General features: G+C 41.0%; 1 protein-coding gene across 4 annotated transcripts in view; it reads right to left on the bottom strand.

Moving 5' to 3' along the window:
- OSBPL11 (oxysterol binding protein like 11) overlaps positions 1-25,469 on the bottom strand; it is a 44,408-nt gene that overhangs the window by 15,846 nt on the left and 3,093 nt on the right. The window contains exons 1-6 of one of the 4 annotated variants that reach the window (XM_035129549.3): positions 17,949-18,085; positions 9,202-9,270; positions 5,207-5,382; positions 3,910-3,989; positions 2,870-3,049; positions 84-285 (exon numbers count right to left, since the gene is read on the bottom strand). In XM_035129549.3, coding sequence (XP_034985440.1) covers positions 84-285; positions 2,870-3,049; positions 3,910-3,989; positions 5,207-5,382; positions 9,202-9,270; positions 17,949-17,962 — 721 coding nt within the window. In that variant the 5' untranslated portion in view covers positions 17,963-18,085. Of the gene's footprint in view, positions 1-83; positions 286-2,869; positions 3,050-3,909; positions 4,770-5,206; positions 5,383-9,201; positions 9,271-15,102; positions 15,272-17,948; positions 18,086-25,469 lie in introns of those variants that run through there. The other 3 variants (XM_088652270.1, XM_035129540.3, XM_088652281.1) reach the window with 3 other exon arrangements.

Here is a 25,469-nt window from a genome sequence, read left to right as displayed (position 1 = left end):
AAATGTGTTTCCTATGTTGCATAGAAGAGAAAGATCGAATCAAGGCTTCATTAAAAGAAGAAGACAGAGCATATATAACTCACCAGTAGGTAAGGACCCTTTTTGTTGCGACGCATGCTGGAGCTGAAGAATGTGGAAACAATCATTTAAGCAATTCATTGTGGCCATAGACGTTGCCTTGAGCATCAGCAGGTCTTGGTCCAAGGAAGAAAGATGGCCAGAGGAAGGAAGACATTCTATGTTCCTTATCAAGTCTCTCTGCTGTCCCTCAGCTTGCGACATCATCTAGCAGGCAAGCAATGCACAAAAGGCTGAGGTTTGGGTCATCTGAAACATCAGCCGAACTCTCATTTACCTAAAACTCCTTGTTATTCAAATTCACTTGCCAAGGTAACATTATGAAAAGAGCACTCGGGCTTCATCCAGTCCCCTGAACTCTTCAAACATCCAAACGGTATAGATCTCAGCAAAAACATCTGGGGTGGGTGTGTCTGCCTCCATTGCCTCCCAGGTCTCTGCCTAATTATAGGGCCTGCCTTTAGTTGCAGAAATGGCTTGAGACCTCAGATGGTTCTTTAGTCAAATTATATTGGGAAATAACTCTATCTAAACTCACCTAGCCAGTTTTTTTTGCTAACCTACTCATTCAAACCAGCAAGAACATATTTATATTCAGACTAAATAAGCAATCACACACACACACAAAATCTATTTTTAAAAGCACCATATGATGGTGCCAATCCATTCCTTTAGAATAATAATAATTATAAATGATCACATTCCACTCCTTTGCTGACACCTATGGCAGGAACTTGTTAGTTATTTAATTTATTAGTATTGCATTTTTATTGCCAGGGAGAGGTGATTGTGGGCCTTTTTGCCTTGCATTCCAAAATAACACAATTAGCCTTGGTTGGGCCAGTGGTTTGGGGTGGGGGAAGGTGGAGAAGACAACCATTTACTGTGAAATGTCTTGGGCTGAACCTGCATGGAAGAAACATTTGTGCTAATAATCTACTACACAAAAGTAACAGCCCTATATTAAAAAGAAGCACTATTCTTTTCTCTACTCAAAACAAGTTTTATATTTTGGGGATGCTGCAGATGGGATGGAAACCAGGCAAGATATCACATATCTCCAGAGTCCTGCACCTTCCCTCTTGTCTTGTCTTAAACCCCCCTCCCCATGAAATACTTCAGCATTGGTTTGAACCACAGTCAAAGGTTAACCACAATTCTTCACCATCATCTTAAAGCCTCAAACCTGTCTTGTTCTCTGTACTTAATGCTCTTTTTAGACAGATGAAAGCTAGAAATGTGGTATGATTAACACTGCCAGAGCAAAGCCAAGCACCAACCTGGAAGTTAAGACACAGTAGGAGAAACAGCCCTGCTTTGGATTTATTGAGACTTTAGAAATCCACCTTTTGAATCAAACTTTCATCATAGTTGGTGCTCAGTAGGAATGAGGAGTTACCATATCCTCACCCCTCAAAACCGAACAGTAAAAGGATGTCAATGGATCCTAAACTCCAGTGTTTTCTACTTTGTTTTGAGCAGATGATGAGCAGGCAGCACAGGACGTCTTGCCCATGATCACTTGACAGAGGACTGAGAGCACAACTGGGTCACTCTACTTTTTGGCTATGTGATCTATTATGCATGGCGATCTCAACCTTCTGTAGCCAGCAATGAGAGCAGATTACATAGATAATTCACTGTGCAGCTTATTCAAACGAATATAAGGGAGGCTACGAGAGGGAGACTGATAGAATTTCATCACCATCCAGTGCTACATTCCAGCCCCAAGACTTATTACAGGAGTGATGATGGAACTGGTCATGAATTTGTGTTTCCTGCTCAGATAGTTTCTTAATTTAAAGAATCATGGTCTGAGCTTGCATTTCAAGAAAGATCCAATCCCAAATTCAGAGAGTAAGGCATCTCCCCGCCCACTGCCACCCCTCTTAGGTCAAGATAACACCTGTAACCCCTTAGTTCCATGTGTTAGATTTTCTTTCTCAACATGAAAGGATTATTTATTTATTTATTTATTTATTTATTTATTTATTTATTAAATTTATACCTTGCCTTTCCATACAAAATACTCAAGGAAGCCAACAATTTAAAAAAATAAGAGTAAGTCGCAACTATCACCCCCGAGTACCCAGATAAGGAAGTGTACTGTATAGAGAATGGAAATAGCAGTTTATCAATTACTAGTTTTGTACTAGCGACCCATGATTAAGGCAGCAAAGAATGAGAGCACATGTTGAGTTCAATGCTCACCGCCAACCTCAACCTGAGTAGATTAAGGGAAAAGTAACCAGAATAAGTCATGGACGCTGCAATGTGTAAATTACTATTACAGTCATACCTCGGGTTAAGTATGCTTCAGGTTGAGTACTTTCAAGTTAAGTACTCCGCGGACCTGTCTGGAACGGATTAATCCACTTTCCATTACTTTCAATGGGAAAGTTCGCTTCAGGTTAAGTATGCTTTAGGTTAAGTACGGACTTCCAGAACCAATTAAGTACTTAACCTGAGGTACCACTGTACATTGATTTTTGCCGTCATTTAGAGAGTAAAATTCATGGTAAATTGCTGTTTTAGGGGGTGTTTTTCATCGTCTGGAACGGATTAATCCACTTTCCATTACTTTCAATGGGAAAGTTCGCTTCAGGTTAAGTATGCTTCTGATTAAGTACAGACTTCCGGAACCAATTAATTACTTAACCTGAGGTACCACTGTATCATAAATTCAATTATCGTGTTGAATTTTAGATAGTACAGGGGCTATTTGCTTTCCAAAGCAAGCTATTCTTACAAGAAACTGGTAAAAAGAAGAAGAAGTTAAGATTATACTAACCTCTCGTACATCGATTAAATGATCTGGCTGCAAAATGGGAATTCTCCTCCCAGCTGGCAGCTTGTGATGCCCAACATTAAAAAAGGAAGCTGCATTTTGGCTGGGTCTTCTCTGCAAACCAGGGGAGCCACTTCCTTGCGATGCAAGAGAGAAGCTGCGAGATTTCAGAGGAGGATTGTTCTGGTGAACAAACATAGGTATTAGGAAATACTTGAAAACTAATCCTGAAGTCTCCACCTTTTTTTACTTATATACATATTAAGTACATAGATATACTATTAGAATATGCACCCAGTGATTTAGAAAACCCTGAGGACTGGCTAAATCATCAACATATATTCAGGCCTTGACCAATACTAAATAATTCTTCAGAATGCAGAACTAGCCCCCATGGGGTTGCTGCTCCCCCTCCCCCACCACGCTTCAGTTTATAAAAGAGAACAGACATCTTCTCTGCTGTGCTGTACACCTAATTTATATCTACAAGAAAAAACAGATGCACAGTCTAATCCAATGCATGCTTACTCAGAAGTCCGTCCCACTGGGTTCAAAAAGGATTACTCCTAAGTGAAAGGGCTGCAGTTTCAGTTTTAAAGGCTGCATTGCCGTTACAATTTAAGGAAATAGACTTCAGATATCCCAAGTGCAGAAGAGACAGTGGTCCATGGAAAAAGCCAAACCTAGTTGGAAAGTTGTAGAATTTCCTTCTCGGGGTGTTTTAGAGGTGTTTAGCTAACTACCTGTCAGATTGTTTAGGTTTTACTGAACAGTGCCATAAGAAGCTACAGAGAAGTTACTACAGTGGCAATCAGAGGAGGTCCCCGCTATTCAACCATTACAACAAATACATGCTTAAGTTTGCAGCATCACGTTTCAAATAAAACACCATTAAAACCTAATTCGTCTTGGCATTGCTGTCATCTTTCTATGGTAGGCTCACGCTTCTTCAGCAATTGTAATTATGACCCTTTAAACTACATAATTGATGGGCAGTTTAAATAACTGCTGCATAACTTAAAAGTATACGTTACAGACATTACCTTTCCAATTGCTTCGGTGTGGTGCTGTGTGCATATCTGAAGCCTGCTGACCCAATGCTGCCGTTCTTTGGCATCAGTAGCTGAATTTTTTAAAAAAATCATCGGAAGGAAAAGGAAGTTCAGAGGCAGACAAGGCAAGAATACAATTATTTATTTCAAGTTAAGTTTTGTTTAGGGAACATCACTTCCAGCAATGCAGAAGGAGAGGGTGTGCAAAATGTGGGATAGATACAACCTGTGGCACCTCTTGCTTTGGGTTACTGGGTCTGATCCTGAGGCATATTATAACTCTAACCTCCCACTGCAATGGTTCTGTGATCTATGCAGCACTGATTGTCCACAGTACGCTTTTAGGTGATGCCAGGGCCACAACAAAAATAGAGGAAAATGCTTTCTACAGCAAACAATGGCAAATGCTGAACTAAAACAACTCCTCATGCACTCTGAGGAAGCTATACTGAAAAAGGAGGGTGCACACGGCAAAAAGAGCACTAAGCCCTGGTGGGCCCCCTTACCCACTTGTAATTAGCAGATAGTCAGCCAATCAGGATTTTTTTCTTCACTTCTCACTTCCCTCTCTGGTCCCCTGGCCTCTTGCTGTGCCTTGTGCATTGTTCACCTGGGCCCCCCTTATAATATCCTGGTGGCACCCGGTTGGGAAACACTGTTCTAACACACCCACACCTTTTCACAATCCACTGATTGGGCTGGGACAAATGTGGGAATCAGATAAGTGCAACTGTAAGATATATTAAGTGTTGCAAGTTTTGCACGTATTCACTATTAGTCAGAAGAAACCTTCCAGTCTGGACTGCAACAGAAAACTCCTCTTCAGTGAAATGTGGCATTTGTCTGAACACCTGTGTAAAAGGGTGAAGACCTATCAGCCCTCAATCTTCAGCAGTCACATTTTGCAAATATGCATTTTAGTAAAAAGTTACAGCACATTGATTGGTTACATCTGACTAAAAGCACCACTCTCCCCAAATGATGCATATAGAAAAAATGTGACTGTTTTTATGCCAACTATCAAAGTGGAATTAAATTAGAGGATTTCACTTATCTTTAATATTTTTCTTGTCTACTATGCATTTTTTAATGTAAAAAGAAAGTGTTTTATACCTCTAGCAGTTTAATTTGTTTAAAAAATTCTTGTTTGAGTTCAGACACAGTAATTATTCAGAACATACAAAACAGCAAGCAGTCACGGACTTGAAGAAGACAGCTACCCAAAGACAAGCAAAGAAGAAGCAAGGCTTCCTCCTAGTGGGGAAGTCCAAGAACTACAGAGTCTTACCTCGCAGCTTATATTGTTCTCCACTAGCTGCATTCACTGTGAACGTATGAGAGTCTTCGTCACTAGGAGAGATCACAGCTCCAGCCAGCTGTAATGTACCCCTGGGCTTCTGGTTTCTCAGCTGTTCATTCACAAAATATTCCAAGAGACCAGCTTCATTGTTCAAGACAAAATACCTGTAGTTTTGAGAGAATAAACCATGTAAGAGTAAAGCAAGACTAAAGGTTAAACAAATTGCTCTTTACGCAGATGGTCATATTTAGATATTTTGGGATTACAGAAAACTGGGTTGTGTCAATAAGAGAAGTGATTAGTTTCGGAATGCCCATCAACTGACTGATCAAATATTCCATGAAGTCAAGGGCAGTCATTGTCTGCCTTGAAGACCAGTCTGCCAGCTATAACCAGTTTCTTCCTGTTAGTTCAATAAATTGTCTCCCCACTCAGTAAATAAGCTGCCTCTGGGTCCACAGTCATGCTAAATGTACAAGCTGAGGGACAGGACCTCAGATCCTGCAGTTCCCCAGACTGGCAAGGAAGTCCTTCTACCACAAAGGAATTGCACATGTTTGTGGGCATTTTGTCCTTAGAAAAATATTATTTCTCCCCTTGGTATATAACTCTGTGCTGCTACTGAGACTAATGTTTTTGATGTGGGGGTGGTGAGGCTTTTCAGAGCAGCATAGGGCTAAGCTTGAATGTTGGGGGATTAGGTCAACAAAGTTTATCAAAATACTCTCTTGTCACCAGAAAACCTCTTGAACTTGGAACTGACTTAGAGGGTCAGGGTCTGCGTCTGGTGTTGGGCCATAAAAACAAACTAGGAATACTACTGCTGTGCCATTCCCCCTTTGCTGCTCAGTAACCTCAGCGACTGAGCTGGCTGAAGTGGTCTCTGGTAAGATTTTGGAAGAACAAGGACAATTATTCTAGGCAATTTCAATTTTCATTTGGGGTCTATTGTCATGTCAGTCCAGCTTGGCATTTCCTAACCTCCATGGCTATGATGGGAACGCCACAACAGACTGCTGGCAAACCGCACAGAACAGAGCATACCCTGAATATGGTTTTTGCTTTGAACAAAGGGAGGAGCAGTCTGAAAGGAGGGGATTCTACAATACCCCATGTCATGGACAGACCACTTACGGTACTGGGAAAGTGCAGACTCCTGGTGCCAGTGTCTCCCTACAGGGATGGAGGACCAAGAAGGATGGCCCACCCCTGAGTTTTATGGAATCCAATGGATTCCTGAATGATATCTGGAGGATTTCCCACAGGTGAACCTGTTGAAGATTTCATCAAATTGAGAAAAAGTGAGGTAACACACAATTGACCCTGAGTGTGTCCTCTCAGGTGCTGAGGAGTCCAGGCAGCCTCATGGTACTCTTAGGAGCATGGAAGATGAAGCAGGCTGGATAATGACTAGAATGCAAATGGCACATGTCTCACCCTGAAGCTGATCAAACACTAGAGTCCATAACCATGCAGTAGTGCAGGTGGCAAAAAAGACTTACTTTATCAGATGCACTGCACCTTCCAGTAAATGTCCAACTGAGTTTTCTAATGTGGCCTGAAGTTTGATCACACCTGCTGTTGTGGGTGGATCCTTAGTGTCCTTGGAAGCCCTTTGTGATGGTTTAGCTTTGTACTTTTGAGGACAAACTCACTTGATGCCCAAAGGACATCTCTGTTGAGTTTTCCGTTGCCATGTCTAACCTGCTGCTGCAGCCTGGTGACATTGACAGGGTCTTTGCAGCAATACTCTCTTGACCCCTGCTCTTCTCGGCTAATAAAAACTAGCAGAAAGGGTGTGACTGGGTGGGTTCAGAATGTAGTTAACACATTTCTGCATTGGGGAGGGTCCCTGCTGTCCTCAAGCCACTCCTCAAGCAGCCTACCCTGGACCTTTGATATAGGGCAACTTCCTTTCTAGAGGAGGAAAGTCATGGTGGAATCATGGTGGAGCAACTGCAGGCATGCCTAGAGGATACCAATTTTCTGGACCCTTCCCAGTCTAGGTTCAGGCCTGGTTATGGGATGAATCACCCTTGGGTCATTCAAAGAATTACCTTTATTAAGAGCAGGACACAGTATGACCATTCTCCTTCTTCTATGGTTTTTGATAGTACTGACAATGGCATCCTCTTGGATTACTCTACAAAATGAGTACAGGAGGGACTGCACTGCATTATCTCCAATACTCATCTGCAGGGTCATGTCCAGAGAGCAGGTTTATGACCCTCTGCCCAATATTTTTATTTAGCCAGAAAGGAACTTTTAAGAATGCCACACGATGTTTGCCTTGCTTCCAAAAGGTAGAAGTCCTTTAGACCGTCTGCGCATAGGTTGTGGAACTCCTTCCCTAGCCATTAAGCAATAACAATTGGTGCTTTGTTTCAGATTCCTGCTTAAGACTCTTCTGTTTGCACAGGCCTTTTCTGATGTATGGCTCAGTCATTGGTTATTGTGCATTGCACCCAATATATTTGCTAAATACTTTATAGGGGGAGGGAAACACAGCAGCAATTTAGGATGGAATTGTCTAGATTAGGGAACAGAGCTTAGGGACTCCTCCCCAGCACTGATGCTCTGACCAAATTCAGAATTCTATACCTGTGTTTAAAAAATGGGTTGCTGCTGTTTCTAAAAAAAAAAAAAATCAATAGATCCAGTCACATGCCATGCGTGGCTTGGTCCTAAGGGTATATATACTTCTGTTGCTTTACTTATAAATTATGTGTACGACATTTTAAAAACTTGCTAAGTTGTCCTAGACATCAGCGCTGGGGAAGTGGGATAATTTTTTGTGAAGGACTTTTGTGGCACTCTGATGGCTCACACACACACACACCAAATAACACTAATGGTAATTATATACTACCATTTCCATTATTAAAAGACGAAATTGTGCTACTGCTGCTTCATCACCACCTGTTCATAGGACAATAAAAATGCAATGGTTTCCTATGGGGTTAGTTTAATCACTATATAGTACCAATAACAAAATGTGTATTTGGGAAACCTCAGTGCAACGAAAACTAGTTGCTGACACACTGAGGGTTCAAGTTCAAACTGCACAGGCAATAAAGATGGGAGAAGCAAATTAATATAGTAGATATTTAGAGGAAATCATGAAATGCTGTTCCCTTAGCTCAAAACACACAATGCAATACAACTAAGGCATTGGGAGAGAAAAGGAAGGTGAAGTGCTTGGTTCACTTTTTAATTCTTCCCCTAAAGTCCAAGCAAATTTAACAGGTTTTTAAAATATACTGATGTGATTAACTTGAAGCAAAACATGGTGCATACTTCAGAGAGCCGGAAAAAAATAAGGAGCGGCATACCCAAATCTGTCAAATCGAAATAACACTGAGCTTTCGGGGTGGAAGGAAAGACTGCAGGGGTTGGGAGCAGCAGAAAAATTTGAATTCCTCAAAGCCTCTTTAGATTTGTGAAAAACAAGCATTTCAAACCTTTTTCAAATGTCCCCAAATACTGATGGCCAAAAGATGGTTGCAATAGCAATACACTAGTTATGCTAAATATTCTCCAAGAAGTATCTCAGAATACCATCTGTAATATTCCACAGGGATGCAGTATTTTATCTTGTAAACACTATGCTTTTCAAATGTACTGTACAATATAACATTTGAAATCAAAGCATGCCTCATTATTTTCACTTTACTCCCAAATATTAACTGTGCTCTGGGTTTTCCGAATGTGTTTCATAGCAGAGTTTTTCCTCAGAAACACACAAAACCTGCTAGTCAAATGAGGGCATTTACAGCTCAGGCAATCAATGCCTGGCACAAAAATAAGAGATTATTGATGCAACACTTCTGCCTTTATCTGTAGTTTGCTTATCGTTTTCTAAAACAGAACAAAAACAGCCCTTGACTATGTCCAGCATTTTAAAACAAATCCCTGCCTACCGATTAAGACAACTTCATTTCATCATTAGGTAATACAGTGAATTTTTAAGAAACCATACTTACCGGTACTGCCAGCCTGTGACAAGATTTGTGTATTTCATTAAATAGCCCGATATATTTTCCATGTGGTCACTGTGACAAATATAAGAACAAAGTCCATCAGAAAAAGAGTAATAATGACAATGAAAACATTTCACGTAGAAGTTCTGCAATTTCATATTTGCAGCCTAAATCTTCTTCCAATAACTTTATTTTTAGAAGCTGACTCTAAGTCAGCATTAATGTCAAATGACTCTGAAAGAGAGACTGCTGCAAGTGCTTGGTCTTCTCCTTGTCTTTGCAGTGTTGATTCAGAATGGAGACGCTTTACACCTACTAGACTGCAGATTAAGGGGAGCCAATTCCAGCATTACTGACACAGAAACCACTTTGAATCTGCATTAAAATTACACGGCACCTCTCATTTATAAAGCTTCAACATTAAGATTAAATTACTCAACACACTTAAGGTTTCTAATTTCCCCCAAGATTACGTCTGGGCTCTTGGACAACTTTTCACTATGAAAATTGTTCTTAACTAAGGCTAAAAAGAACAGGCTTAACAGAATGGAGTTAAGCAAATCCATCACTGGGCACTAGTAATTAAGGAAAGAGTTGTTTTCATTTCCAAACACACTGTTCTTGGAACCTCTAAGTGCACATTATAAATTATGACCCTCATTGGAAAATGGAGTATTTGGTGCAATTCCAAAAATCTAAAAGAAAGATCTGAAACCCTGCCATGGTTCAGAAGATCATAGGCTTGTTTACATGTTGCACTGAACACAGATGCAAGTCATCTTTACATACGTGCAAGTGTTTGTGTGGGAGTGTGCACTTCCTAATTTATATAGCTCAATCTGTGTAGGCTGTGCACTTATTAAATGTTATATGTGAATGTACAGATCAACTCTTTGTGTACACGGATCATACACTTGTTGAATGTAACGTCTGAACACCCTTCATATCTCAGCTTAATAAAGTAAGTTCACTAGGTGCAAATAGTAAAAAGCGGCTACCTCTCTCTCTCTCTCTCTCTCTCTCTCTCTCTCTCTCTCTCTCTCTCTCTCACACACACACACACACACACACACACACACACACACACACCTCTCCCTCTCTGCCCAAGTGCATTTATCCCTCCCTCACACAAACCACACATTCAAATATACCTCCCTACTAAGACACTACACACACACACCCCTCTGTGCCCAACTGCATAATTCTAAAAACACACAGTCCTTTCATGGGGTGAAGCAAGTGCCTTCTGTAAGCTACCCAGAGTGGCTGGGGAAACCCAGCCAGATGGGCAGGGTATAAATAATAAAATCATTATTATTCAAATTATTATTTTTATTCTGCCAGTTCCAAGTAGGCAAGAAACAAGCAAAGAGGATGGATGGGCCACTAAGCAAGCAAGGAAGTCATCCCTGCCATTTTTCTCTCCCCCCCCCAATCCTTGCAGACCAACCAAATCCAAGGCGGCAGGCCCACCCCAGCTCAACCCACCCTCCCCCCACCCCAAAATATTGAGGGATACCAAGCTGGCACTCATAGGCGCCATGGTGCCTGGAAGCACCAGGGAAGGCCTTCTGCATTGGTTATCCCCAATCTAAAGAGTGTACCTGGGCCACTAATGAATGGACCACAGCACCTACACCAGACTCCCTCCTCCCTTTAGAGAATGGATTCCCAGTTGGCATCAGCACCACCATCTATTCTATAAACTGCATAGTCTGTTCTTCAGCCCAACAGCGCCTGCTAAGACACTGCTCCATCACTGTATCCGCTGTAAAGGAAACATATTGCTGTGTAGTGCAAGTATACTGATATGTTACTGCCATCCTTTTGGCAATCTCTTCCAGCAGGTCCACATGGACACTAAACAGAAGAGGACAGAATGAAACCCTGACATGCCAGCACAGAGTTACTCAAGAATGGAAGAACAATCCCTGATCTACCTATGAGATTTGCCCCATCAAAAAGGAGAGCTCCATTTCTGGGTTCCTAACCCCAGTCAGATCCTATAACTGGCCCACCAAATTGGTTGATGTAACTTAAGTGATATTTTGAGCCCTGGTTAAAGTGCATAAAATGATCAAACTGGAAAATCTACCATTCAAGGAATCCCATGCTGCTCTGGTGGGAAGTTGTCAAGGTAAATGAATGCTTCTCCATGGTCACTTGGGAGAAAAGCACCCCTGCATGCCTGAACACCAGGAATAAATATTTTAAAATCCATAGAAACTCTAAAAGACTTATAAAAATAAAAAATCAGCATATCCCATACAGCTAAGGGCACAGAGATATTGTACTAGGCACAACCTTATTAAGCAAGTCAGCATTGCTGGGTGCCTATTTCATGTGCAAAACACAGAACCTGTCCTAGATGCAAGCTGAACTGAAGCATTTACTAAATATAATGACCTATTTTTCATTTAGAAGCCTACATCAAAGTGCCTTCCTTTAGAGCTGCATACATAGGGTGTGTGAATAATTGAAAGAGCATAAAAGAATCAGAAACGTTACTCATTTCAAGGGTGAGACAGAGCAACACATCTCATAGTGGAGCAAACTGCCAATATTTTTAAAGTGCTGGATGACACAGAACGTGGTTTTTCTCAAATTATATCAACATAGAACTACCTTGCCACAATTTGTTAAGGTGCAACTGAATTGCCGCAAGTTGTAGTTCAGAGGCTTGACTCTTTTAACGGAAAATACGGAAACAAAAGAATTAAGCCAAATCCATGATGCAAAGATTGACGAATTACAGACAGAAAATATATTGTAGTAAAGATGAATGAGTGTGTGAATCAGTGGCTGCCTCAGCAGAGTAATCAGGCATGTATATCATAAATCAGGTGGCTATGGTGTTAAAATCTGGCTCATATAAAATGCTTGTTGCAACGTGGAGAAAGATAGTTATCCCTTTGACCATCTTTTCTCTTTTACATCATAATTCTGGAACAGGGTATTAAGATTTAATCATGTTAGTTTTGATGATTTAGTCAATGGAATTGACCATTTACATATGGACATAGCTTGACCATAGTAGTACAAGCATTAGGGAAAATACAAAAAAAGTCTCTTGGTATCCCAGTTCAAGCTTTCATAACTGCTGAATTGGACTACAGTACTGTATTGGAATGCATGGGCTACCCATGAGGCTGATTTGGAAACTGCAGCTAATACTGTATAGAATTCTGCAGTATAGAATTCCTTCTGGAGTAGTGAGACTAGTAATTTGAAACAATGCTTTTATTGAAATCAGACAGCCACCAGTTTTGTTGCCTACTGAAAACACTTCTGTCAAAAACTTTTAGAGAATAATTTTGACCAAGTGTTGGCCATTTCTTCCATATTTTGTTATCTTTATAATTTTACAATGTTTTCATGATTCTGTTGTACACCACTGTGGTTTTTAATGAGTAGGCTCTGTGTGAGTGTGTAATAAAAAAGGCTGTGTGTCTGTGTTTCTAATAAAAATACACCTTACTCTTGTCCATTAGGCCCTTGTATATGCCAAAAAGCTTCATTCCATTGTTGTCTCTGGTATTTTTCACCAGATTCTTTCTTTGCCCTTCCCACTTGCTGAAGAAAGTCTCTTTTCAAAAGGCTAGAGGAAATTTTTCTAGCCATCAAGGTCTAACAAAAAATATATAACCACATATTGCTTGCTCAGTGATTGGCTGCGGATCACAATGAATGAGCTGAACTTGTAACAGCATCTCTGTCTGTCTGTCTGTCTGTCTGTCTGTCTGTCTGCAATCAACCCAAATGACATAGAACACAAGAGGTTCTATCCAACATGGCACTACATTGAATGTTCCATCAGTGCAAGGATTTCTAATTGCACAATGGAGCCTTCTCCCATGCACCCCCTAGATTTGTTCCAGGGGTTTCCTGAACACTCCGGAACAATCTGAGGAGGGTACAAGGCATACAGTGGGGGCGGGGCGGGAAGGACAAGGTCCTAATGTGCAAGAAGAAATCCTTGACAGGAAAAGTTAGTTGAACATTACCCATTATGTCCCAGCTTCCTCTGGTTCAGCAAAAGCATTACTTTTGCTAATACTATATTAATTTGATATAATTATGTACCAGCAAGGTAGACAAACAACAGTATGTATCAGAAGAAAATGCACTGTTCCCCCCCCCCCCCGAGGTCATACAGGGACAAGAGGGTACTTCCTGCACTCACCAAAACACTCATCCCACCCCTTTTCCTGTTAACTTTCCCCTGCAAGAGAGGAGAGGAGTACAAAGCAGGCAGTAACCACAAGCAAATAAGATCTGGCCAGTCTAAAACATATTTTCTAAAACCGTTGTAAGAAAAAGCTCAAGACTGGCAAACTGTCCTTTAAGCATTCTCAACTGTAACAGGCAAAAACAAGAGACAGTAGGTTGTTTACTTCAGGTCCAAGAAAAGTGGACTGAAGCTTCAGAAAAGTAAAAGAGCACAGCCCATTGGCCCAGGTGATGCTTTAATCCAGTGGTTCCCAACAGGTGGTCCGGGGACCCCCAGGGGTCCGCGAGCTATGCCAGAGGGGTCCGCAAGATGCTATTAGAATAAAAAATATATTAAATATATTTCGTATGATATCAGATTTTTTGTTTTGGCCGCTTCCTGCATGAGCAGAGTCTAGCGCAAAACTAGAATTAGATAGAGGCAGTAGTTCTGCTGTATGCTGTTAGGTGGCGCTTTACAAACACTACTGTTTTGCAAAGAGGCAGCGCGTGCATTCTACTAACGCTCACCTCCCCAAGATGCTTTGCGCGTGTCGGCTTCATTTGTGCGCTACTGCGCAGGTACCCTGTCTTCTCCATTCCCCTCCCTCCTCCCTTGCGCGCGCTGCCTCTTTGCAAAACAGTAGTGTTTGTAAACAAAGCGTTGTTTTTCGCGGAAGCTACAGTTCGCGTAGTTAAAAATGGACCGTTGGTTAAAAAGTGGTTTGTTAAAATGACTAAGGCCTACAGATGAAGAGGAAGAGAATGCATTTGATGTTCAAGCAAGTAAGTCAGTGACTCTCGAACCGATCTTGTCAGTGTCCATTGAACCTAAATCGTAACTGTAAAAAACGTATAAATATAAAATATAAAAAGACTCTTAATTTGGCTCTCACTTTTTAATTTTAGGATTAGGAATTAATGGGGGTCCTTGTCACAATAGCGGCTCGATGAGGGGTCCTCGAGAAAATTTTGTTGGGAACCCCTGCTTTAATCTATCTGTAGAAAACCAAACTAATTATGGGGGGGGGGGGCGCAAGTTGCTTTGCTGTGCTGATCCCCCAAGCTTAATGCGAAGAGTGGGGAGGACTTGCACCTAACTGGGAGAGGTGTGGGAGTTTGATAACTCTTCCACTGGTCCTGAGAGAGGAACCATCAGAGGTGCAAGAAGAAGAGATCAGGGAAACTTTCATGCTTCCCTTGGCAGCTGTCCATATCTCACATTTTAAAACCCATTGATCTAATGCAATGACCCTTACAAAACAGCTCTGTTCTAAAACAGTACAACTTATTTATATCACAGGCAGGAAATGCAGTATTAGATCCTCTGCAGAGCACTGTTAGGATAGGGAATAGAGCCCACAACACCATGATTTTGCAACACAAAACTACTTATTTGTGTCAGTTCCTATTGCTAAACCCTGCTGCCTGTTGTTGTTGTTTAGTCATTTAGTCGTGTCCGACTCTTCGTGACCCCATGGACCAGAGCACGCTGCTTCAAATCACGTGAACTAGTGCTCTCTCTCTGAAATTAAAGGGCTTAAAATGAGGAACTACACTCCCTACTCAGTGCTGAGAAGCCTAGAACAAGCAAACAGTTCACAATCAATTTGCAGCTCTAAAACAAATCGCTCACATGTCTGGCCAACGTGCACCGTTTAGAAAGTAGCTCTCCTGTCAGGCTCTGAAACCTACCTTTGAAGGGTCTTTGAAGAAAAAGCATAGAAAAGTGGAGCAAGCCCATAAACAAAGACTCATTTCCTCTCAGCTAGAAACTGAAACATGTTTTTAAGTAGAAGGTAGTAAGCCTTAGTGCTCAAGGTCTGTTTCTAGCACCTTTTACATATCCAACTCCTCCTACCCTGCCCAGAATTGGTTAGTTGGTGTCTGTAGATGATAAGCATGCGTCTACACATCCTCATGACCAAGTTAAGAGTCTTGTATGCTTCCACTTACTTTGGCACAACAGTCAACAACCCTCACTGACTTGCTATCTAAGGCATGTTTTAAATTCTGAACTGAGCAGTGTGAAGTGTCGAGATAACCGAAGGCCACTTCAAAATGGCTCAATGAAGCAGCGGTTTCAGGACTTGATCTGAACTAGGACTCAGTTACAGCATTCACTCCTGAAACATATCACACACAATATCAGTACATGCCTGCAGCTCATGGAATGAAACCTCTCAGACTTTGCAATTCCAAAGGCTGCAGCACATATAATATGTGGCAGATGAACATTTATCACCCTGTGTACAGGCAGTGGAAAAGAACAGAGAGTTCTGGTGCATTTTTGTGTGTGCACAGAACATTTAGGCTGCTGTCTTATGCATGTTTACTTGGGAGCAACTCAGTGGAACTTAGTTCTAAGTAGGTATAGACAGGATTTCACTGCTAATGTGAGAAGCAGTCCTTTCCCCCCTCTTTTCAATTGTATCGTGTGGCCATATTTTTCAAAAGCTGAAAATCTGAAGTTGTACTAAGGAAACACATTTCAAATTCAGTAGAGATTATTCAAATGTAGTTCCTGCAGAGAGACTGAAAAGAATGTCAGATAGTGATAAAGCTAAACTCAGGGCTGTCTTAAGACTATCCACTAAGACTAAGGCTGTGCGGGAGAAGACTGCACACACGAGGCAGCGAGTGGCCAGAAGTGGATGGTGGGGTCATCACAGCTGCTGCCGCCGCCTCTCCTCCTGCTGCTACCGCTGCCACAGCCTTAGGCAGCTGCTGGGCTTATCTCCAGCCTAAGCCACTTGCTCAAATAAATATGCACATTTTTGTTATTTTTATTTGGTTGAAAGTTGAAAAAGAAATAAAGAAGATGTATTGTATGAGACAGACCACAAGTTGGTAAGACTTGTTTTTTTCAGAGTGATGAGAACAAATTGGACAATGCTCAGGGTAACCCACAAAGACAATCACCATTTATAGTTACCATTACCAAGTATAATTGTAAGAGAATTGTAGTTCAGCACCATAGTAACTTAAAGGTTGGCTTCAACCATAATTCCAAAAGCCAATGAGCTTCCAAAACCATGAAGCCAGGTCACCCACCTAGTTTGGATCTTTTATTTATTTTCTTATATTTATATCCTGCCTTTCTTCCCAAGAAGAGCCCAAGGCAGCTACAACTTTCCTCCAGGAGCAATGGTCAATTTCTGCAGCACTGAGTGGCTGAGAGTGCCTCACTAAGCACTACTTAGTCCAAGGCTGCAGTCTGAAGCACACTTACTTTTAAAGTAAAAATGCATAGGATCTGGCTCTAAGTGCAAGTGATGTTCACTAGTCAGCCTCAGTCTCTTGCCTTTGGGAAGTGGGTCATCCATGTACTTGTTGCTGTCCATACTGGAGGAGACAGCACCAAGGATTTCTCATCTCTAGAACAGGTGTCTGAAGCCACCAAGAAAGCAGATAAGTAACAATGCTGTTTCCCCAGTGCAGGCAAGTAAAAAAGACAAACAAAACAACACTGCGCAATCTTTTCGGCTAACACGACTGTCTGATCAGATGCCAGTGTGACAGATCTTGTCTATCAGTTCAGATTTTCAAGCCCTGAAGGTCATCCCAGCAACTCTCAGTCAGAGCACTACAAATCTCACGGGATCCTCATCTGCAGGTGTGCATTACTTATTATTTACATGGCAGTGTACATTCACATTATGCTTCACAGACAGTTCCCCTTATTATGCTACTTAAAAGCAGGCTGCAGCCTTGTCAGGAAATATATATATATATTCACATCGTTGAACACACAAGTCAATTTATTAAAGTTTATACCCCACTAACCCAAAAAGGTTCTCATGAATTTAGTAAAATGCAGTAAGAAATAGTGTTTCTGTGGAGACTTGGAATGGTAGAAAGATGTAAATACTCATGAAAGGAGGAGAGGTCACAGCTTTGGAAGGGCAAGTCTGAAGGAACACAGACGTAAAAATAGAACAGGGGAGTTAAATGGAGAGAGACAGACAGACAGACAGACAGACAAAAGCAATGTTAGGTAATGTAAAAGCACACACGGTAGCATAGGGAGGGGTTGGAAAAGCTCATATGAACAACTTGGACTCCATACATTAAAGTACTGGTGGAAGCCTCACTGTCTTCTTCTTATGAAGCTAAGATTCAGATCAAAGTTATTTTAGAAAAGTTAGTCTCTAATTTTAAAATACCAATATTGGTTCTAGCTGTGTCACTTTAAAGCAACTAAACAGAAACTTGATTTTCAGGAAGTACGATCTTAAGTAGGGCACCCATAAATCATGACAAAAGCACTGCAACCAATAAATCCACAAGATGGAAACATGACAAAAAGGTGGGTGGGGGTATCCCAGTGATAAGCAGCTTGCTTACTGATGTCACAATCCAGCCCACTACCCAATTATGAGCTGTTTTCAGAGGTATAGGACAAAATGAATAAATAAGCTGAAGAGCTGACCAGAAGAAAGGCAGCAGAGGAAATGCAAACATGCCTGGCTCAGCACAGAATCACCAGGTAAGGGTCTTAAAGCAGAAAGAACAAGGAATAAGGAACCTTAAAGACTTACACAGATTGTGGCATAAGCTTTCGTTTGCCAGAGCCCACTTGGTCAGACTGTTAAAGCAATCATGTTAAGAAACACCATGGAAAAAAATAAACAGGTCATGGTAATAGATGCAAGCGTCATTTTGAAGCTCCCAGCTGAGAATGAGAAACTGGTGCAAAGGTTAAAGTACACTGGGTAGGATACTATCTACATCAGATAAACTACTGGTAATATGCTACAGGCTCTGTGCCCTAACAACATCAGTCTCAGCAGCTCAAACAACTAAAAACACTTCATTATTTGGAACATGAGGTGCCTACAAACTGAACTTGGGGAACCAGTCAGAATCAAATGTCTTTTGCAAGTGGAAGCCAAGAGGAGTTTGTCAAAATAAAAATCAGAACAGAACACTGTACGTGAGGGAAGAGATACAAAATAAAATAGGAAAGGAGGAAAGGGAAGGCTGGGATTTTTGAAAGCATCAGAGAAAACTAGCCATCAACAAATTACGCAAACAAACCACCTTACTCATCAGAACAGCAGACACTTTCAATCTAATGGAAGCTCTGGCAAAGTCTCAAAAGTCCAATCTCCATTAGGTCAATTATTACTACCTATAGAATTATAATGCACCATCCAATACCCTAATATGAAGAAACGCAGGGTTAAAAACTGGGAAAGATTCAACAACTGTGTTAAGGAAACCAACATCCCAATTTTCATTTTCACGACCTGCAACCTTAAAAAGGACACAGTGACACTCGCTTACGAAGGGCTAAACCACACATGTGATTTTGCCCAGAGCACATTGTAAGTATTATACAAATACACTCTTTGGCCCCATAGTCATTTCCAGTAGCCCAATCACTCTAAAATGAGCTACTGTACCCAGTGTGCCTTTCCCTATTTTTCTTGGAGTCAGGTTTGCAAGAATCCAACTGTATCAACTTACTGGTAAACTGTAAGTTGATACACAGTGGGACAAACAATCACATTTTTAGATTTATACTAACTGATGGGATCTGAACTAGGAAAGAAATATTTGGGTTCAGATGGATAATGCAACGATAGCACCAGCTGTGGGGCAGTAAAAGAGACAAAGTATCTAGGCATCATTAGGGAAAAGACTGAAAATAAAACACTTAGTGTCATAATGCCCCAATATAAATCTATGGTGTAGTGAGATTTGGAAAACCATGTACCACTGTATTCAGGTAGGTAGCAGTCTACCTGGTCTGACCTACATGGTCTGACACAGTCAAAATTAAAAAATAATCCAGTAGCACCTTAGAGACCAACTACAGTAAGTTTGTTCTAGGTATAAGCTTTCATGTAATAGCTTATATCTAGAACAGACTTAGTTGGTCTCTAAGGTGCCACTGGACAATTTTTTCATTTTTTTATCATGTACCACTGTAGTCACCCCATTTCCCCAAAAAGGATAGTGTAGAGCTGAAAAATGGCTTTGCTAAGAAGAAACACCAAAGCATTGGGGGCTTTTTTAGTTTAGGGAAGAAAGACAAGCAAGGGCAAGGAGGAACACTTAAGAAATGTATCAATTAATGATATAGAGAAAATAGAGAGAGATAAATCTTTCTCCATCTTTCATAATACTGGAACACATGGGAAGTCAATGAGATTGATGGGTAGTAGGTTCCGGACAGAAAGAAACAAATACTTATTCAGGTAATGTATATAAACCTTTGGAATTTGCTCTCAAGATGTGATGACAGCCTCTGGCTTAGATTGATTCATGGAAGACCAGCCCATTACCAAGCTACTGCCTGTAGCGCAACTGAACTTCCAGGTTTAGAAACAATATACTGTACCAAGTTACAAGAGGACATACATACAACAGGGGTGGGGAACAGGTATTGCCTTCATGTCCTCCTTGCAGCATTCCTAGAAGCCTCTGACTGGCCTAGCAGTGTGACCCAGCAGGAATCTTAATGACCTTAACATTGCTTTTCTATTTTTACTGCCCCAACAGACAAATATTATGCTATGTAAGTTATGTTGGTGCCTAGAATTTCCGAACATTTTTTAACTGCCCAGACCTATGTGCTTCTAACTTCATTTAGCTCATTGAAGTTTCTGATTGCTCTGTAGAAGGGGGGTTCTGATGAAAAGGGCTGTCCCAAAATAGTCATGCTATGGAGTCACACCACAGGTCTAAGATGAAACCACAGGATGACAAATTAGTCCCAAATTCAAAATGAAACAAATGTTGAAAATCATGTTACATGCACACAGTATTCGCCTGGTCAAGTTAAAGATGACAGCCTTTGATATTTGATAGATACTGAATGTTTAGAACTTAACTACGTCTTTGTGCAATCTCCTGGCACTCCCATTTTACTCGCCAAAGATGATGCCTACGATTTAGGGATTTTTTAATCAAGCATTTGAAGTGGCTTAAGTTGGTGTGTACAGCATTTAGCTTTCACACCCACATAACCTGTGCAGTACAGGCTTAGGCAAGATTCTAACCTCATATGTGATGAAATGCCAGAACAGAGAGAATTATAGCATTTGTGGCTATATAACAACACTGTTAAGACTCAGCATCAGGAATAAAGAGACTTTTCTTTAATCTGGCAGTCATATTGATAATTTAAAAAAACAGCCAGCGATCTTACACATGTCCTGCCATCCTTCCCTTTCCCATTCCTCATTGACACACAGAACTGTAGTGCATTATCCCTGGGATAGTTCGGTCGGTGGAGCATGAGACACTTAATCTTAGGGTCATTGATTCAAGCCCCATGTTGGGCAGAAGATTCCAGCATTGCAGGGGGTTGGACTAGATGACCCTTGTGGTCCCTTCCAACTCAAAAATTCTATGATTCTATTATTCTACTTACAGGGCTATCTTCTCCCATCTAATCTAATAAATAATCTGAACCTGCCTAAAAATACAAAAGGCACGAGAAGACTGCATGCACAGTTAAATCAGACAGGTTGAACTGCAATCTATCATGAGAAAACTGGAATGTTCTAAATATTAATAAATTCCAGAATATTTATCCACATTGCCTGAAATTTGGCATGGCGTGTCTGTCTACACACTAAGTACCATATGACCAGATTTCAGATGGATCAATTACAAAGATGGTTGAAATATACAAGTTTCCCTTCTTAATAATTGTTGTGCTCCCTCATAATATCTGTTTTTTCCTTGTCTCTTCAAAGGAATTCTAAATTTAAGGAAATTTCAGGGGTCCTTCCTCCTTTTGACAAAATGCATTATGTCTTTATGAATATACTACTTTTTAAATTGCTACTTTAAATTGATCAGTTAAGGGTCAGTCATCTTGAAAGACATAGTCAGTCCCTGATTCGAGTCTTCAGGGTGGAGCCTTTTCCCTAAGCAAAGATAGCTGCCACCAGAATAAGGGGGAAGCTGTTAACTGGCATGTAGATTATATAGCTGTAATGGCTAGCCGCTAGACTAAAGCAGGACCACTTTCTATTTTCAATTGCCTTTTTTTCATTGTCTCCCAGGGCAGAAGACAAACCTGTGTGGGAAAGAGTGGGAATTAATGCCTCTCTTTACTACAGTACTAGTTTTCAGCGTTTGGGGGGGGGGGTAGCAGGGGGGGCATCCAGTTGCCAAATCATACCTACACTAAAATCCTGAATTTCTCCATTGATTTTTATGAGCTCTTTTCACTTCCATCCTAGAGGACTTAAAAAACGGCCACTGTAATGTAAACCTAGAAACTTTCTATATAACCTATGAGATTCTTTTTCATATCTCTGCAGCGTACTGGGGGAATGGTACATATATGTGTATTTGTTGTAACTATGTACAGTGGGGTTAAGTGAGGTTTGTTTATCATTTCAAAAGAAAATGGGAAAGAAATCAAAAACAGATTATCATTCTGTTTTCTCCTCATGTGCTCCCATGCCTGCAGAAGCTTTAGTACGTTAGAAAAGTCTCTATCCTTTTATTTCTGGCTGTCAATGTGCCTAAACTAAGACAGGCAGGCACGGGCATGCAAGCCAGTAACTTTTGTAAACTTGTTTGCAACACTGCCATACAGCGCATCACATCACATACAAATCCAATGTAGATGTAATTCATTAAGGGCTCTACAATGGATATGCCATAGAAGCACAGATAGCAATTATGGCTTATCTCATACCTACAAGGTTCGCTTGAACCTTTCAGTGGCAAGCATTTCAGTCTAGCCAAATTTGAAAAGAAAAAGACATCCAGATCTGAGAGATCTAGCTTTGCCTGTAACTTTTAAATTTGATTCATTTTTTAAAATATAATACAGCCCTCGAGTACATTAATACCGGAATCATCCTCGATTCCCAACTATGTTGGCTGTGGCCAATGGGAATGGATGATTCCAACAAAAACTGGAGAGCAACATATTCCCTATCCATGCCTTGCACCGAAATGGCAGTTGCTATTCAAGGCATTTCCCTTACCTATCCGAATATCCCATCCTCTATGTGGAAAGAATAGTCTAAGGGTGGGGAAGCCTCAGGTAGCCCTCCGTGCCTCTTTGTCCAGCCTTGACAAACTCGCTGTGGCCCATGTCCCCATACGGACATGCTCCACACCTTCCTTAAGCGCACTTGTCTCTCTAGAATGTGTCTCCTGCTTGTATGCATGCAGAGTTGTGTGGCTGATTTTTCCATGTCTGGAATGCAACCTACTGTAGAAAGGTAAGATTTACAACCATTGCTCCACCACGCTTTGCTTCTGGGCCCAGTGCACCACTGACCTGTGGCCTTCAGGTTGAAAACAGTTCCTCCATCCCTAGCATATGCCCTACAGCTGAACTATAGTCTCTGAGCAAAGCTTCTGGTGCCTGGTGCCTTCAGTATATGCATTACATTTCTCAAAAAAGGACTGGATGCGCATATTAAGAGGCAGCATTTTAATGTGTTACGCTTTGCTTTTCAGTCACAAGCTACATCATTTCCTTAAGAACCTCTGCAGTTGAAAGATCTTTGTCAAGGTCAGTACAGCTAGTTTTCAACATATGATCAAGCAAGTCCAAATAAGACAAATTAGATTATTATTTTTTAAAAAATAATAGAAATTACCATTAAAGCAGCCCTATTCAAGTATCATGCATATCTGGAAACAGAACACATTAGTGGGGAGACAAGCATATTAGCTTTGTCCTTATCTGAAGCGGGGAGACTCCTAGTCCTATATGCTTCTAAATCCCAGTTGCAGGGAAGCACAAGCAGAAAGAGTGCTGCTGCACCCATGTCCTGTTTGCAGGCTTTCCACAGACACCTGGCTGACCACTGTAAGAACAGGATACTGGGCTAGATGGGTCTTTGGCCTGATCAAGCAAGGATTTTCTTGTGTTCTGTGCTCACTGATGATCACATGCAATGTAGAACCTTGGGAAATGTGGGGAGCCTATGAGAGGAAAAGCATGTGGGTGGCAGTGGGTGGAACTAGCAACACATCCCTAAAATCTCTGCTTATGTGTTATATACTGTATCTAGGTTTTAATGACACCTGAGTAGGGTGTACCTAGCTCCACACCCAAATTCTCATAGTCCGTGCTTTTAATGTAAATGCATAGCCCTTCTCATTGCACCTAAAAAGCTTACAAATGTAAAGGCTGTGCACAAACAATGGCTTTTTAAAGAACTGGATATGGTATTGTAGAGCTATCATTGCCACACTCTGCCCCTCTCTTTCACCCATGATATCTGGTCATCGTGATTTTACAGCTTTTTGTAACATTTCAAGGAGAGACATGGCAAAAGCTGTAACTAGCCCTCCGCAGTGTGGCTACCACAACTGCAACAGATATCTGCATTTTTTAGTGTGACAGTAGATGCCCATGGCAAATATCTCCTTTCCCTATCCCACCATACCTGGAGAAACTTTGGAAGCATTGTAATTTATTGTCTAAAAACTAATTTCTTGTTTAAGTAGCAAAGGATATGTGCATATCCACAATGGTACACAATTGGTTCAGGTATGGGGAAACTGATTTAGATACAGTACCGTATTGGCCAGCATATAAGCCGCACCTTTAAAATTCAAGAGGGAAAAAATAAAAAAATACAATACCCGAATTTAAGCCGCTCCCTTAAAAATCCACAGGCACTCACACCCATTCTGTTTTACCGTATGTCTGTTTCAGCAGTGATATCATAAAAGCCCATTTCTGTAAGGTCACGAATTTAAGATACCTGTACTCCTATGGGACTGAACAGCAAGGAGCCCTCATTCCTGCCTATCATCAAGACATCAAATGCACACACACACGCGCACACACACACACATATAGCTAGATCACTAACAACAACAATACATTATTGGCTCCATGGAGTATTTGATGGCAATCAAACAACAACAAACACGTAGTTGTGTTACAGACCCAGTTTGGGATGGATTTGATTTTGAGTGCTATACAAATGAAATACATAGTAAATTAACCACTTCCTGACCCTAATTAAATTAGCTCTACACCACTCTCTTCCCCCCCTTCCACTATTCTAGCATCTAAAAAATAATAATAATCCAGAGGTTACAAAGAAACCAAAGTTCTGCAGTCAAGAAGGTACAGCAAGTAAGGAAATGTGTCTAGTTTAGCACAATTTTATAAAGTTTTTGAAGCTTTAGTGCTGCAGTGTGTGGGCTGCAGTGTATGAAGTCATGATTAAGAAACATTACTTGCTATGCGATCTATCAGCAGGGCTTATTTCCTACTTTGTAACTACTTTTCCCTCATGCATTGTATCCTTCTGGGATGTTCCAAGTCAATACTAGACAGTGAAATAAAATTTCTGCCTAGCATTATTTGACCGAAAAAGGCAAACATTATATTCAAAGCTGGTATAAAAGTTACCTTTCAAAGAATACTGATTTCCAAATATTGTAAACTAGCAGAATTTGAGCAACCTGAACTCCCAGGTGAGTGAGGCTCATGATAATGAAAAGTTGTAGCTTACAGATCAGACCAAGCCTGAATCAAAGAGCAGACTCTTTAAGTAGGCTGACATAGTTCATGATTTACCATGAACTTGGGAGATTCCTCCCTCTGTAAGTGTGGGAGCAACAAAACACAATCCATGGCTTAGTATGTCTAAAGTGGGAGATCATAGTTTGGTTTGCTCAACCTTACCAGAATTGCTCAGTCTCAGGTTCATGTATCTGCCACTTTTACTCTTCTGCTCCAATGCAACCATGAGAAGTTGGGAAGCAGTGCTTCTATTTTAAACTAATTGCAGTTTGTAATTTTGTCCAAACTGTGGTTAGTTTAAACCAGCACTCCAGATGTTGTTGAACTTAAATCAGTTCTGACTACTGGTCATGGCTGGGGCTGCTGGGAGGGGCAGTCTAACAACATCTGGAGAAGAAGAGGAAGAGTTTGGATTTGATATCCCACTTTATCACTACCCTAAGGAGTCTTAAAGCAGCTACCAGTAACATTCTCCTTTCCCTTCCTCCACCACAACAAACACTGCAAGGTGAGTGGGGCTGAGAGACTTCAGAGAAGTGTGACTAGCCCAAGGTCACCCAGCAGCTGCATGTGGAGGAGCAGAGAC

Source organism: Zootoca vivipara, chromosome 1, assembly GCF_965207765.1.
Source record: "Zootoca vivipara chromosome 1, rZooViv2.hap1.1, whole genome shotgun sequence".
Taxonomy (NCBI): Eukaryota; Metazoa; Chordata; class Lepidosauria; order Squamata; family Lacertidae; genus Zootoca; species Zootoca vivipara.
This window is presented reverse-complemented; position numbering and strand designations above follow the sequence as displayed.